This window comes from Peromyscus californicus, unplaced genomic scaffold (assembly GCF_007827085.1).
Source record: "Peromyscus californicus insignis strain IS unplaced genomic scaffold, ASM782708v3 Scaffold_11__1_contigs__length_118956290, whole genome shotgun sequence".
Lineage (NCBI taxonomy): Eukaryota > Metazoa > Chordata > Mammalia > Rodentia > Cricetidae > Peromyscus > Peromyscus californicus.
Genome location: NW_026294402.1, coordinates 53376678 through 53393009, shown reverse-complemented (window position 1 = coordinate 53393009; position 16332 = coordinate 53376678). Strand labels below are relative to the sequence as shown.

Below are 16332 nucleotides of genomic sequence, written 5' to 3'. Positions count from 1 at the left end.
GCCTTTCAAATCTGCCTTTTCTATTCCTGCTGTCACAGACCAACATTGATGGGCTCTCCATCCAGCTTCTACCTCACAAACCCATTCTTCACAACATGGTAGGGATAAAGTTTTAACTCAAGATTGACCTTATTACTCTTTTGCTTAAAGCCATTAAATTATTTCTGCTTTCCTATATTGGGAAGTTCACATTCTTAGTACTGCTGTAAAAGCCCTTTATGGCCTGGTCCTTGACTGCTTTCTGAGCACTGTTTCTCATCATTCTCCTTATGGCTCATCCTCTCATCACTCAGGACTTTGCAGAATCCCTCTAGTATACAAGGCTGTTCCTGCCACTCCACTTCCGGGCTTTGACATAAGCTGGTTTCACCACCTGGAATACACGTGCTGTCCCCATTATGTCTCAGCATAAAAGTCACTTCTGCACATTTTCCCAGTCTACCTGAGCTCCAACTAGTAAGACTAACACTTGGCATTTCGGTAAACTCAGCATTTAAAAATAGTTTGATGCCGTTTTTCTCACTTGACCAAAAGTGCTGAGGGCACAGCAGTGTAGCACAGGATCTGACAGGAACAAGGTGCCTGGTAATGTGGTTGTTAAATGGGAAAGTGAGTGAATGAGGGAAGGAAGAAACTGCAGCATAATGGAGACTCTTAGCACATTCTTGACTCCACATACTCGATAGTCCTTGTGGGTTCCCTAGAAAATGACTCCTTCCTTCCTCTATTAGGCATTGATTTTTACCTTTTCTTTTTTTTTTTTTTTTTTTTTTTTTAAAGATTTATTTATTTTATTATGCATACAGTGTTCTGCCTGCATGTATGCCTGCAGGCCAGAAGAGGGCACCAGATCTTACTACAGATGGTTGTGAGCCACCATGTGGTTACTGGGAATTGAACTCAGGTCCTCTGGATCAGCAACCAGTGCTCTTAACCTCTGAGCCATCTCCCCAGCCCCGATTTTTACCTTTTCTTGCTGTATTTTTACTTCTTGTTGTCTCTCCTCTGTCTAGTGGAAACTTATAGAGGAACCTTATGCTTTAGAGGTTTCATTTTTAAATGCTATCTCAGTCTCTTAATCTAAAAAAAGACAATATTCAAATATACTCTGGCATAGTATCCAAATGATATATGAACAAAGCAGAACCACATTTACCATCTCCAGAAGTAAACTTCTTGTCTCCCATCTTTGTTGTTGTTGCTGTTTGTTTCCATTTCTGCCTTTGTTTACAGCATCTCTCAGGAAGGTTTGTTGCTGTTTTATTTTGGGTTGGGGTATTTTTTGTTTTGATTGGGGATTGCATTTAGGACTCCCAATGCTAACGTGCACTCTGCTTCTCAGCTGTGTTTCCAGTCCCTTTTTTTTTTACTTGTTATTTTGAGAGTAAATCTTGCTAAGTTGCATAGGCTGGCCTTGAACTAGCCCAGGCAGGTCTTGACTATTTTATATTCCTGCCTCTGCCTCCCAACAGTTGGGTTTATAGGCCAGTACCACCACACCAGCAGAAAATCAGTTTTAATCACACAGTGTTTTGTACTTTTTTTTTTTTTTTTTTTTTTTGGTTTTTCGAGACAGGGTTTCTCTGTGTAGCTTTGCGCCTTTCCTGGAACTCACTTGGTAGTCCAGGCTGGCCTTGAACTCACAGAGATCCGCCTGGCTCTGCCTCCCGAGTGCTGGGATTAAAGGCGTGCGCCACCACCGCCCAGCGCGTGTTTTGTACTTTTTAAGGACTACTCTTAATTCTGTGCCTAGGAAACGAGCTGCCTGCAAATCGGTGAATGGCTCCCATAAGTATAAGGGCAACTGCAAAGATGTGAAACCCCCAGACCTATGGATCCATCATGAGAGACTGGAGTTGAAGCCTATTGACAAGTCTCCAGATCCAAACCCTGTCATGACTGATACTCCAATCCCTCGAAACTCTCAAGATATCACACCAGTCGACAATTCCATGGATAGCAATATCCATCAAAGGCGGAATTCATACAGAGGTACCATTTCCACTTCTTAAGGTTGCCTGAATTTGGCAATTCCAGTAAGAGGTTGGCTTTAAAGAAACGTGTATCTTGGGATTTTTTTTTCAGCATTTGATGAACAATAGCTAGCTGTTATAGAAAGGGAGAGGTTATGTATCATTTAAGAGCAGCCTTCTAGATCTTTTTAAGTCTCATGAGGCTTCAGTCAAGCATTTGATCCACCTAATTCATGCATGTGCTTTGGACTGTGTCCTTTCCATTGGACTTTAGCTGTCACTGTGGAGTTCAGAACCTTTGTGGTAAGGATGCTTCTACGCACCTCACTGAAGTACAGTGTGTACCATCATGCCATCCTTTTTGAATCTCAGCAGCAGTTTGCATGATGCTGTAAATATAAATTCCTTGGCTTGGTACATTGTGAATCCCAAACCCTCCGCTGGAAATGTGTTCCTCTTGAGGCTGCCTAGAGGCCTAGGGCATATGCTTGCTACTAACCTCCATACTTTATATCTAGGGCATGAGTCAGAGGACAGCATGTCTACACTGGCTGGAAGGAGGGGAATGAGACCAAAAATGATGATGCCTTTTGACTCTCAGCCACCTCAGCGTAAGTAGAAGCTTTTCTCTTTCCCCTAGTACTACCAGTCTTCCATGTCATGGTAGGAAATAGCTATGAGCAATCTCTTTAACTGCTCTGGATTCCAAGACAAAGATCAACTGCCGATGTTGTGACACCCTACAGGAAGAAATACCAAAGTATTGTCATATTTCATAATAAATGTTATTCTTGAGTTAGAGAAGATGGCTCAGTACTTAAGAACACTGGCTACTCTTCCAAAAGACCCAGGTTTGATTCTCAACGCCAATATGGTGACTCATACTGTCTGCAACTCCAGTTCCAGGGAAACCTGACACCCTCTTCTGGCCTTCACAGACACCAGCCATATACATGGTGCACAGACATACATGTGGACAAAATATCCATACACATAAAAATAAAAATTAAATATTCTTGAGAGTAACATTTTTAAGTTATAGGTAAATAGATTCAAATGCCAACTTCCCAGGTAGCAAGATGGCTCAGAGAAGAGAGATGTTACATGCAGGCCTAAAAACCTGAATTGGTTCTCTGCTTCCCATGAGGTAGCAAGAGAAAAACCAACTCTCAAGAATTGTCCTCTGACCTCTACAGCTGCATGGTAGCACATAACACTCTGTAGCACATGTATACCTGCACATACACAAAATCATTTTAAATCCCAGGAGTAGGAAAGTGTCTGCTCTCCCTAAAAGCACAGGCATGTCCACAGGAGAGACAGGAATGCATCTCTTGAGACTGCGACTAGGCTTTGCCAAAAGTCATGCATGTGCTTTAGGCCTCCTGCACATAATCAGTATTGATAAGCATCTGTGGGGGTTTAACTTTTTTATTTAGTGGACTTTATAAAGTTGTTTCAAAAATGCAGCATGGAGTTTTTAAAATATTCTCACTCTGTTGACCCATGCTTCATTTTGTTAAGCATATATGTTGTTAGAATTCCTTTCATAACAATTGAAATTAAAAGTAAGTTAAATGTTACTATTGAGAATCAAAAGAGAGGACTGTACTGAAGAGACAGCTTAGTAGTTAGAGTAGAGGACCCAAGTTCAGGTCCCAGCACTCATATCGGGTAGCTCACAATCACCTGTAATTCCAACTGTAGGGGGATCTTTCACCTCTAGCCTCCATGAACATTGCACTCATGTGCACAAACCAACATACAGAAACACATATAACTTAAAATAATAAAATTAATCTTTTTGAAAAATCAGAAAGTGCCAAGCATGGTGGCAAATACCTGTAACATCGGCACTTGTGGGGCTGAGCCAGAAATGAATTCAGGGGCAGCCTGGGCTGTGAGCCAGACCCTATCTCCAAATTAGGGAAAGATAATGAGATAAGTCGTCATTTTCAGTCTACGTATCCTTTCCCTTGCCTCTGGTTCAAGATGGAAAGGCCTTTCAGATTAGCTGGCAATGTGGGTCTTACAGTTAAGAGAGTGATTAGCCACATTTCTGCCAACAAATGATGAGATTAAATAGCTCTGAGTGTCTACACAGGCACTGGTGCCATGGAATTCTCTACTTGGAAAAGCTCTCATCCACACTTCTGATGGAACCTCCAAGCATGCCTATCTGTCTTCCCTCACTCACACATGCCTCACAGTGTACAGTCAGAAAAGACACTAGATTGTAAAGGTGGATCAGTTCTGAAAGAATAAGGCTCTGTTTCATCAACAAGCACTTTTTACACCAAGTAACTTAAGTTCATTGTCCATAACAGAAAGAATGGCTTAAACTTGGAAGCATACAGGGGAAGAAAACATAGTTTCTCTATTTTAATAGGTTCCCTATGTGGGTACCCCCAGTTTAAAAAACACAAAAAAAGAACAAATTAATCTATTTCCCTTGTTTTTATTTTTTACTTATAAGAAGATAATAATTTGAGTGTTCTAAGATCTCAGTTTCTGCCTGAACTGGCTTATTTCTAAAGCTTAAGAAATTGAACTCTTACTAGATATATTAAATATGTTAAAGAAAAAAGATACAATTGCACTTGCAATCGTTTTCTCTCTGTTTGCTTGTTTTGGGTGATTGGGTGGTTTGGTTCGGTGAGGAAGGAATATGTATGACTGCACAGTACTATGTAATTTGTGTCCAAACACTTAGGTAGTTGTTGGACTCTTTCACTCAAGGATCTACAGTCAGGTGCTGGGTACAGCTGGGGCTTTGGGGGAGCCTTTTGAAACCCATCTGGCAGCCGTGCCCCTGGCATCCACATACCTAGGTCTGAAAAGGCTGAGCAGAGCTAGATGGCCTTGCTGGCATCGGGATGAGATCAGATCCACACCCTATATAGACACATCAAGTTCTGATTCAACTAACTTCATTCTACATCAACACATTCACTTTTTTATTTATGTTTTTGGAAACGCTTGAAATAGCTTTTAAGAGAAAACAAAACCCATTCTGGTTTTCTTTCACCATCTGTCCCAACAATGCTTTCAAATTGCATTTCCTAAGTCAAGCTTGATTTTACTCCTTCACCCTAGCCTGAATTTTGGAAAATGTTGATTCTGATGCATCTCACTTTGAAAACTACTTCTCTTGCCCCAGGGGAGATCTTGATCTAAGACTTAATGATCACCCTTCTTGGCCAACTCTTCTGATTGTAATTTATTCCCATGGACCTGCTAGAGCCACTGGAGAAGAAATGCATCTAGTTCATGGTCTGGGGTTTCTCTTTCCAAGGTGAAAGCCCCACAAAGATCTGTAGAGATCTCACATAACAGAAGATGTTTTAATGGGTTCCGAAGAGCTCATTCAATCTATTAGGAAAACCTTGCTTAGGAAAGGGGACGGGGGAATCCCTGTTTCTTGTCTACCCTACCTACGTGTTTGCCTGTTGGGGCAGTGTACAGCTAGTTACCTTGATCATAAACGTTCTCCAGCTGCTCTAAGGAATACCTAAGAAAGTTGTATTTCCTGATGCTAAGTGTATTGTTTTTTCATGTTTATATCTCAGGTTAATCAGGAAGCTTCATTAAAGAGGCTTCATAGGAAGTTACATGTGGAATCTATATAGAACTTTCTGTTCTTTACCTAACTTGAATCCTTAGAGAAAGAAAAAGGAAACTAGGAATATCCATTTATAACTTAAAATGCTAATGGGTGTAGCTGAGCCCCCAGGCTGAATGTAGTAATAAATGGTGCTGTACAATTATAAGTCATACTTTTATTACTAGATAGAGGTATGATGGTTAAAATTTTTATTTATATTCCTTTTAAAATATTAAAGTTAATTAAAGATCTATTTATTAATAATACTTATTAATCAGGAGTGAATTGAGAATATGCTCAAAGGAGTTAGGTACTAATGTTATTTTAGCAGAACAGAAAAAAGTAATAGAAACATTATTTGCTTGTGAGCTTATATTTTATGACATACTCAAATAGATATTGTAATAGTCGTGTGATTCATGTTTATAATAGAAGAATTCAGAAATGTAGATAAGGCAAAGAAAAAATACTCCCTTAATCCTGACCCCGTTCCCCGAAAAATTACCACTGTTAACAGAATATATCCCAACTGTCTTATTATGTACAGATATAGAATATGCATAGAAGTATGTTCATTTGTTAAGTCATATATAAAATTGATGGCTGATTGTCCAGCCACCTGCCACCAAAAAGCCAAAGTAAAGATTCGGTTAAATGGGAGGTGGGAAAGGGTGACTTTTGTATGTGTCTGTGCAAGCATGTTAAGCATCTCTCTGTCTTGTGTTCATTCACAGCTGTGATTAGTGCCCATCCCATCCATTCCCTCGATAACCCTCACCATCATTTCCACTCCAGCAGCCTCGCTTCTCCAGCCCGCAGTCATCTCTACCACCCAAGCAGCCCATGGCCCATTGGCACATCCATGTCCCTTTCAGACAGGGCCAATTCCACAGGTGAGAGATGAGGATCAAGCCCAGATGTTGCAAGCATTCCAAGAGTTGGCAAGTGGAAATGGGGAAGGACTTGCCCTGTATAGAAATTTTCAGTGTTACTTGTTTATCATAACATTTCTATGATGGTTTCAGATTTCTTTCTGTAAAATCAACTGTATTTTTCTCCCTAAGTACTCAGTGCAAGGTGTCATCTTAGTAAAAAGCAGAGGTAACTTGAATTGCATAAGCTTCTCTTCTTCCAACAAGCCTTCCACCTTAACTTTGTCCCTTTTTGCAACTTCATTTTTTTTTTAATTAATTCCACAATTTGAAAGGGAAATGTATTCAGAGTGGCTTTTAGAAACCAGTGGTTGCCTTAGTCTCAGTCACTCTAAAGTTAGGGACTCTATAGGACAGTCTTTAGGTGCAGGTGACTGCCCTAGGAACCAAAGTAAGGACAACATCCAGAAGGCAACAGAGCCACCTTAGGTTGCCCAGTAGACTGAAAATTGGGCAGGGGGGCGAGGTGGGGGGACATATCTCTAAAATATAAGAAAGTGGAATGACAGTCTTCTGTGTCTTAAATGCTTTGCTAGACAAACATGTCCTCTTTGGAAATCTGAAGACACAGCTTCATGAGACAGTTTTAAGGAAGAAAGAATGAAAATGAGGAGGAGACAGCAAAAAGAATATAGACTGTTGCTGCTCATTGACTACAAATTAATTTCTAGTTTTAAGCTGCAAATCCTAGTAACATCTTACGATTTTTCGTAATTTGAAATTTGCCTATTAGTAGTTATTACTGGTAAAAGCCAAATGTTGGCAGTTCTGAGAAACGAGGAAAATTCTAGTGAGCTCCATTCTTTAAAGAGCCTCAAAACTCAGTATTTCGAAGTTTGAGTCACCACTGCTAGCATCTGCCAGTCCTCAAATCAATCATTCTTAATAGGCACAGAATAGCAAATGAAGGTCAGAGCTTTCGGGGCTGTCTACAGGCTGGCTAATAGCTCTCAGTGCTGTACACTACGTTTGGATGATGCTTGAACCCATGCCTAAATTTGGCCTGCCTACTATCTCCTTCCAAATCTGGATTTCAGATCTACATTAGAACTATATAATTACTCTAGCTAGCTTCATGGGAACCAAAGTCTGTCTTGCAGACATAATGTCATTGAACAGTAAGTGCCATAGTCAACTTTTCAAACCAACCCTGCTCTGAGGAAGATAGTTTTGTGCCCAGCCGCACCTACTATTTTGAAGGCTAAGGAATCTGACCCACACAATCCTCACATAAGGAACTGCATGAGTGTATGGCTAGCTCTCCTGGCCTGGTTATCCTTCTTCTCCTTTGTCCTGGACTGGAAGTGGCTGGGAGTTATAGAGAAAACTAAAAGTTCCCACCGAGCTCTCGTCCAAGTACTCTACTCTTGTTGGTTAAGTTCTCTTCTATATATGCTGAGACAGACAGTGACCTGGGAGGATAAAGTGATATATTCCTTAGACAGTATCCAGATGTGATCAAGTTCTCCTGCTTTAGAGTTCCCCAAGACTTTATGTCAGTAGAGCTTAAACTGCTATTTTCATAGCCTTGGGTTTGAAACTTTAGCAGAACTGGAGCCCGGCCAAATAGTCCCTGCTCTAGGGATATTTGCCACTGCTTGCCATAAAGAGAGCACTTTCTGTTTGACTGTTGTGAACTTGTGTGTTTTAAACAACTCTGAAAGGTAAAAAATTAGACTCCTCACCAAAGCAGAGATTTTACTGAGCCTAGTATTTTAGTTCGAGCTTAGTGTCTTAGTAGGTCCAAATAATACTATACAGTGTCAGGGAGCATCCTCCTTAGAGAAAGCAGTGTTCTGGTGCCCTCAGGAGTATACATGGCAACCCTAGTCTGCGGCAGTAGCTAGGGCTTTGACTCATACAAGTAACTGAGCTTTCCCTTCTCACCTTCCTGCCATCTCTTTGTTAAAGATAATTGAGGCAGTTAGGCCTTTGTACACAGAGCTGACCCATCATCTTGTCTATTACCTGGTGATATGGTCAGGACTTAGACCCATTCTCTCTCACAGCCTCTTTTTGTCCTTCCTAACCAGCTTCTACCTGGGCCTAGGTCACAGATGGTGACCAGCAGCTCCCCAGCCACAGTGAGGATGGCTTGAGCAGGCTGAGAAGTGGCATCCTTAGCACAGCCTTCAGAGGATGAGAAGTGTCTGACCCTGGCGAGATTGTTACAGCCCACATAGGGTAGGGCGGGAGGCAGCACATGTGCGTTCATCCTCATCTCTGGGACCCAAAATCTTTTAAGTTGAAGAGGTGGTCTGTGCTGTCTCCTGAGAGCCCAAGGAAACAGATTGATTGCTTTTTCACAAAGGCAAGAGAGTTTGTTAGACTGCTAAGGATGGCTTACGTGTTGTTCTTAAGGCTGAGAACTCATAAAAGGTCGAAAAGGCCTTCAGACTGTCTGCTGCAGCCTGTTGCCCAGGCTGGTTTCCCTGCCTCTCCTCTGGGTGAGATGGTGGTCTGCCCTGTTCACATTATATGAAAACCTTCCTCAGTCCCCGGCATTGCTGCTCCTGCTTTGCAGCGGGGTACAAGTGGCATTAGGTGCAGAAAGGCAAGAACTGTTTAGAGCTTCAGAACCTGAGCCTGGGAGTCAAAACAGGGATTCAAACTCTGCTCTCTTGGGCCTGTCTGAGGGTAACGTGCTTATTTACCTTCCCAGTACCTCTCAAGTTACTCTGAGAAATAAATATGAAGTACTTAGTGTAGAATAAGCACTCAGTGGTCTACAAAAAGATCCTCTCTGTTGTTCAGGCACTATGTTTCAGCTCTTTTTATACATCTCATTTAATACTTAGTGATTTATGTGTTTGTCTCCATGTTTTATAGAGGAAGAAACTAAGACTCAGCAATTCAGTGACATTGTCAAATTCACTCATCTAGTATTCCCAAAGTAGAGTGTAGGACTGGCTGACTCCAGAGCTGGTGCTTTTCCTGCCCCACTTTGCTGCCTTCGGGACACTTCTCCCTCTTTGTACCTTCTGAGATTATTCCCTTGTTCTTCCTGAGTATCCCCTTCTCCAGGCTCACCCTCCCTTATTCCTTTGGCTAAACATACCATGCATTTGACAAAATCTCCAGCTGTATGCAGACCTCTAGGCTACTGTGAAGCTTTATTGTTGTGTGCCAAAGCAATTCACATTGGTGATGGCCATGCAGTACCTGAGCATTGGCCTCACCTGCAGATACCACCAAACCCTTTCTGGTATAGTCACTTCCTGCTGGGTATGATCCAGCCTTTATTACTAGACATGGTTGTACATGAAAGGCTTAGTTTCTAAGACTATCAATCAGTGAATGAAATTTGAAAATTTGTATGTAATAGTCTTAGGAGCCTTCACATGAACTCCATAGTAAGTACTTTAAATCTACAAACTTAGAACTACCTAAATATGTAAGAAAAAAAAAACACCGTAACAGCTGGTTGAAACAAGATTGTTTTAGAATTCTTAGATTAATCCATCATTCCTAGCCTTGTCAGTAGTCCTGATGCGTGTGTCTTGTCTTTGGACTAGCACTAGTTTCTTGTTGAACAGATTTAGGGAATCCCTGGAAGTGCCAAAAATGCATATTTAATAGTAAAGAAATACTAACATTTATGCTTTCCTGCTGTAGAGTCTGTTCGAAATACCCCCAGCACGGACACCATGCCAGCCTCCTCATCTCAGACATGCTGCACTGATCATCAGGATCCTGAAGGTGCTACCAGCTCCTCTTACTTGGCCAGCTCCCAAGAGGAAGACTCAGGCCAAAGCCTTCCCACAGCCCACGTTCGCCCTTCTCACCCACTGAAGAGCTTTGCTGTGCCAGCAATCCCACCCCCGGGACCTCCTATCTATGACCCTGCACTGCCAAGCACACCATTACTGTCCCAGCAAGGTGAGTGAGGAGAGCGGCACTGTGGGGGGGACCCTTCGGCTCAGGTCTGGGATAGAAGTCTCTCTCCACATGGTGTTTTTTAAGAAGAGCAAAGCAAATATCCTCCAAGGTTTTCCTAGCAACTTAAGAGAAGCTGTGTATCATTGCCCCCTTTTTGGGGAATGTGTACAAGCCACAGCATGCTGTTTTGGTGAGCAAGAGCTGAACTTTTGAACTGTTTTCCGTGTAGAATCCTTGGTGTTAAAATCCAGGGACATAGGTTTGGGTAACAGAGCTGGTCTGTCTAGGCCCCTGAAGTCATCTTATTCTAAAAGATGCTACAGGCTAAAGAAGGGCCAGGGAGGTCAGGGCTCAAAACCAGGAGTCTCAGGATAGGGGGCACCCATTTGCCATTCCTCATAGCTCAGCAGCAGACTGGCCATTGCTTATTATGATTTGTTTCTGAATAAGTCTGTGGTTCTCAAATTCTTTAGTCTCAAAGCCTCTTCATCTTAAAAGCTACAGAGAACACAAAAGACCCTTTTCTGCATATGGAGCATGTCAGTATTTAGCATTGGGAATTAAAAAACAAGACATTTTTCAGTATTTAAGTCATTTAAAAGATAAATAGCACATTTGGGGGGAACCGATGTCATTTTCTTACAGTTTCTCTAAGATTGTTAGTGTCTGATTTGACGGAAGGCAGCTGGATTCTCTTGTCTGCTCCTACATCCAGTCTGCTGGAATGCGTTGTTAAAAATCTGCCCTCACAGATACGTAGTTGGCAATCAGCAATGTACTTTTGTAATCTTTCAGATACTTATGGACATTCTTTTTTGAAAAGAAGGACTTCTTTATTGCTCAGACTGGTCTAGAATTCTTAATCCTCCTGTCAGGATTTCAGACACATGTCCCCAAACCCAGTCTGGGTATTTTCTGATTCAATGGGAAACTCAACAAGCTGTAGTTCCTTGAAGGTTGGTTTCTAGTGTGCAGTCTGTATCTACCCGTGATTCCACACTCCATTCCTGGTTTGTGTTGATCCAGCTTGCACTTTGGAAACACATGGGACATTTGGAAGGTACTTCAGGAAATCCTCCAAATATTCACACATTCGTTGTGTATAAGAAGTTTTCCCAATCAGATGATAGAAACAAGTTTTCAAAATGGTAATTTTCACTAAAAACTTTTAACATTGGCAGTATCCATCATTTTCCTTAAGTTTATAGCTCACGTCTTTCCATTTCTAGGAAATACCTGAATGACCCATGTGTCAGTCATCTTTGAATTAAAAGTTTTGTTGTTACATGATAGAACTTCAACTCGCAGTCAACCTGTCATGGTGCCCTTCATGGTGCCATATGTGGTGTATAGCAGAAACATTTGCTTTTGGTTACACACAGCGTTTAAAAGGCATGTAATTGAGAGTTAAGATTAAATAAAAACAAATAATTTTTACTGCTTCATTAAGGGTAATAAGCTGGCTTTTTAAATATAAGAGCATGCCCCTGGATGAGTTCACAGTTTATTGCTGCTGCCTTCATTTCTAAGGCTCTAACAGTTTAGCCCGTGTTGCTGTGTACCCTTAAAAAAAATACAAAACAGTAAAAAGGCAAATGTTACCCTGAGTGGCATAATGAATGGCTTTGACTCCCAGGCATTCTGTGAAGAGTCTGTGGGTCACCAGACTTTGAAAACCACTGGGTGAGGATGTTAGTTTTCTAAGGCAGTGGGATGTTTTCTCTGGCCTCCTGGATGCCCTGTTGCCTTCTTCCTTCCATTGTGCTTCAGTAACTTTTCAGAGCAGGATCCCTGTCTGTGCCAGTATGCTTCCTTCACATCGAAACAGCATTCAGACTTCTGGTGGACTTCTGAGGTCTAGGGGGTGCAACCTTAGCCACAGCCTGATCATGCCCTTTACTCCTCAGCTCTGAACCATCACATTCACTCAGTAAAAACAGCCTCCATCGGGACTTTAGGAAGGAGCCGGCCTCCTATGCCAGTGGTTGTTCCCAGTGCCCCTGAAGTACAGGAGACCACCAGGATGCTGGAAGACTCCGAGAGTGTAAGTTCATGGGGCCCTCAGCTTTGCCAGGATGTCCCAAGGAGACTGCTTGCATGCTATTGGCTGACTATACTTTTTTGTGGACTCAGGTCTTTGCCACCCATAGGTGTAAAGCAAATTTAATCACTCATTGAGCAGGTGTCCTTAGAGCATCTCTACATCTGTGGGAATGTGCTATGAGTTTGGTTTGATTTCATACCTATTCAGATAGGTCTTAAAGTACCTTATCATCCCAATACAGTTGGTCATACACATCTTTCAGTTCTGTTCCTTCTGCTTGGTGCCTTCTTCTTGTTGTGAACCACACATGTTCTTTCACCCTTGAGCTCCACTCTGTGCCTTTACTGAGAAGAATGCTGGGAGAGGAAGTACCTAAGATTGTTTTCAAATCCCAGTAAACACATCTGCATTCCTAGATATGGGGTTCTCTAAAGAGAATACTTAAGCCCAGAGATGCAGGGCACCCAAACTGTATTGGTCTGGCAGAAATCTAGAAAAGAAAAGCAATAATGTGAGGTCATTGTGGGTTGACGAGTGTGTGTATGTGGGGAGAAAGGCATTGTGAATTGTCAAGAAATGCTGTCTTGCTTCATGGCCTTGAGTATATCCTGCTGCTTCTGACTTCTGAGCCAGCCTGGTTTCAGTAGACCAGCTTCCCAGGGCAGTTTTGGCAGGGCCACTTAGTACTCTGGGCTGTCCTTTCTGGACAACTCCTCAGATCATTCCCAGTAATGGTGTTCTCCCTTCTGTGTAGAGCTATGAACCAGATGAGCTGACCAAAGAGATGGCCCACCTGGAAGGACTAATGAAGGACCTAAATGCCATCACAACAGCTTGATGACCTTCACCTGGACATGACTCCAAACCTGAGTCTAGAAGTCTTGGAACTTAACCTTGAAAACAAGGAATTGTACAGAGTACGAGAGGACAGCACTTGAGAACAGGAGCCAGCAGACCAGCCAGTGCCTCCACATGGGGCTGGCTCCAGGCACAGCCACCTGCCTCCTCCTGGTCAGCCTGGATGATGCTTTTGTTGAGGCAGCTTCCCTTTGCCTGCTGATAGTCTGCAGGACTGGGCACCATGGGCCAAAATTTTGTGTCCAGGGAAGAGGCAAGAAGTGCAACCTGCCTTTCACTTTGTGGTCAGTGGCTGTGTCTTCGTGCTGCAACTGCATCACGTTTATGGAGTGTAGACATTGGCATTTATGTACAATGTTGTGTCCTATTTTATTTTACCTTCAAGAAAACACTACAGAAGCCAAGGAGTCCGTGATGTTCTCCACAAGCAGTTGACATTAACTGCTGGTTCCAGTTACTTACGGAAAGTCATTGACAGTGTGGTTGTTTGACACCATTGACAGGGGTTGGCTTGTTTGGGGGTTTGTTTTTATTTTTTTAATTCTGAGACATTGCATCCTCTGCCAGCTGTTAAATCCATCACTTTGAGGGGGTGGGGACATTGCATTGCTGTTTGTAAGCTTTTTTATTATTTTTTTATTGTAATTATTAAAAGCCTGACTTTCTCCTCTCATCACTGTGAGATTACAGATCTATTTGAATGAAATGTAACATTGAAAAGACTCGTTCGTTGCTTTCTGTGCAGATTCAGTATTGGGGTGGGGTTGGGTATTGGGACTAGGAAATGGAGGGGCTGCTGAGGTCCTGTGAATGTTTCTGTCATTGTACTTTGTTCCAGAAGCCTGCAGAGAATGGAAGCAGCATCTTTAGTGTCCTTTCCTGGCATGTCCATCTCAGTGTCACTACATAGCAACTGGAGTTTGTTTGGATCAGTTCTTGTACAGTAGATGGTTTTGATGGTTTAGCCGCCCTGGTGTCTTGGTCATGTCCTGTTTGGAGTGTCCACACTGAGGCCCCCAGGGATGTTTTGCATTGCTTGAGTGATGCCAAATAGAGCCAGAGCCTGGCTGCTCTGAGAAGCCAAAAGCACGGGGTGGAGACCCTTGTGTTGCTGTCGCTGGTTCTCTTTGGAAGGTTAGAAGCCAAGCAAGGAACTTGGTTTTCTCTTCCAAACAGGACTCCTGCTTCTCTGGTGCCAGTCCTCAGCCGGGCAGCTCTGCACTGCAGAGGCTCCTGAAAAGCATCAACCAGGATGAGGCCGGATGGTGTGGTGCCCATGAGGCTTCCCCACATGTTTCTGAACATAATTCTGCAAGGATCAGAGGACAGAGATAGTGGAGAGAGGGTCAGTGGAAGCAGGTGCCCCCCTATCCCAGCAACTCAGCCAAACCCCAGTTAGAATGAGGCAGTGGAGGAATCTAGGTGTGCTGAGGACTCAGCCACACACAGAAGCCTTTGCTTTGCAGAGTTGTCTTTTTTTTTTTTTAAGAAGTAAAAAGCTGGGGTGTCTATTTGTTTTTGTTTTTTTTTAATGTTAATATATAATGAAAAGTATAAGACTAACCCTCAGGCATCTTCCCCCACAAATCCCTGGAAGACAGCATAGAAAGTAAATCAGGCTTGGGTTTTATAGCCAGTGAGATTACTCAGACCACCAGTGGCTGCCCTAGCCTACCTGCCCTTTGAGCATGGGTTATTTTACTTTTCAACAAGGTGAACTCTTTGTATGATTTGGGGGGGCGGATTGCAATGACCTAACCCCTGCTGCTTTTCTAGCTGTCACAGGAGGGCACCAGGAAGGGTTCCGGGACATCAGTGTGCTTTGGCTGTCCCACAGAAAGCAGCCAGAGCATTCTGGCCACCTGGAGGCTAGAGTCCTCAGAAACTGTCTAGCCTTTGCCCACAGAACATGTTTAGGTTTAGGGCATTCCTTCCCATTAACCCCAACACTTCTGTTACCTCAGGGCCTTGGTACCTGGATACTGCCACAGAATTGCAGTGGGGTGGGGGAGGGACATATTTTTTAAAAAAGTAACTTAAAAGTTGGGGGATTTTTTTAAATTCAGAAAATGCGAAACTATTCTGTATGACACCATGTCACAATTTAATACATGTCTTATATTTTCCGTGATTCTGGAAACTAAACCATTGTGTGTCTTGTGTCATAGTTGATCTGTGGCTCAGCAGCTTCCTTCGGGAGGGTGTGGAACAAACGTGTCTGTTGACTGCTGTCGGCTCAAGGGGCCCGGAGGACTGCTGGGACTTGGTTCTGTACACACTTGTTTGGCCTTTTCTGTAGTTGATGCTGTAAAACTCTATGGCTTTTTAAAAACTATTTCATGTTTTTATTTAGTATTGGAAATCCAATACACTTTTTTAATCCAATCAAACTGTGGTCTGGTCAAAAAGTTCTTTCCCTTAAAACTACTTTGGGGGCTCCTGTTCCTAGCCTCCAGTAACCTCCCTGTGGTTCTCACTGCTATAAAGACAGGAGTTGGAACGGTGATCTGGGGAGGGGTAGCAAGTGATCCAAGAAGTGTCTGACTGCCAGCCCCAAAGATGTGTCTTGTTCCTGTCACCTTCCCACTGTTGCTGCCCTAAGGGACTGACTAGGAAGCCTGAAGAATGACAAATGGCAGCCAAGCTACCCGGAGGCATATGGCACCGGTTGAGCTGCTTTTCCTATGCTGGAGGGGCTGCATTCCCTGTGTAAGATTCCTCAGCGTTCCAGGCCTGGAATAGTGATGGCCTCAGCAGCCACAGGCCCCCTGACATCTGTCACCTTGCAACAGAGCAAGGGCTAGATAAAGTGTCCCTCCACCCCTGTGTCCATCTGCTCTGCTACCAGCCTGTACTTGGAAACCTAGATAGTGCCCACTGCCCCCATCAGTGGTGCTGGACTGGCCTCAGGATAAAGTCTGAGCCCCCAGAGTTCCAAGAATGCTTGTCTGCCCTCACCCCTGGTCCAGACAGTCAAGCAGGTACCAGATGCACTGCTGTGCCGGCATGAGAAAGCTGCTTGTTAGATTGCATGCCTCCTCC

The 16332-nt window shown here is 43.1% G+C and overlaps 1 protein-coding gene across 11 annotated transcripts in view; it reads left to right on the top strand.

Moving 5' to 3' along the window:
- Positions 1–15680, top strand: part of Neo1 (neogenin 1) — a 176943-nt gene extending 161263 nt beyond the window's left edge. For 7 of the 11 annotated variants that reach the window (XM_052762313.1, XM_052762303.1, XM_052762284.1 and 4 more), the window contains 6 exons: positions 1754–1992; positions 2492–2584; positions 6312–6470; positions 10125–10388; positions 12296–12432; positions 13187–15680. In XM_052762313.1, coding sequence (XP_052618273.1) covers positions 1754–1992; positions 2492–2584; positions 6312–6470; positions 10125–10388; positions 12296–12432; positions 13187–13270 — 976 coding nt within the window. In that variant the 3' untranslated portion in view covers positions 13271–15680. The remainder of the gene's footprint in view (positions 1–1753; positions 1993–2491; positions 2585–6311; positions 6471–10124; positions 10389–12295; positions 12433–13186) is intronic. The other 4 variants (XM_052762340.1, XM_052762349.1, XM_052762331.1 and 1 more) reach the window with 1 other exon arrangement.
- The last annotated feature ends 652 nt before the right edge of the window (positions 15681–16332 follow it).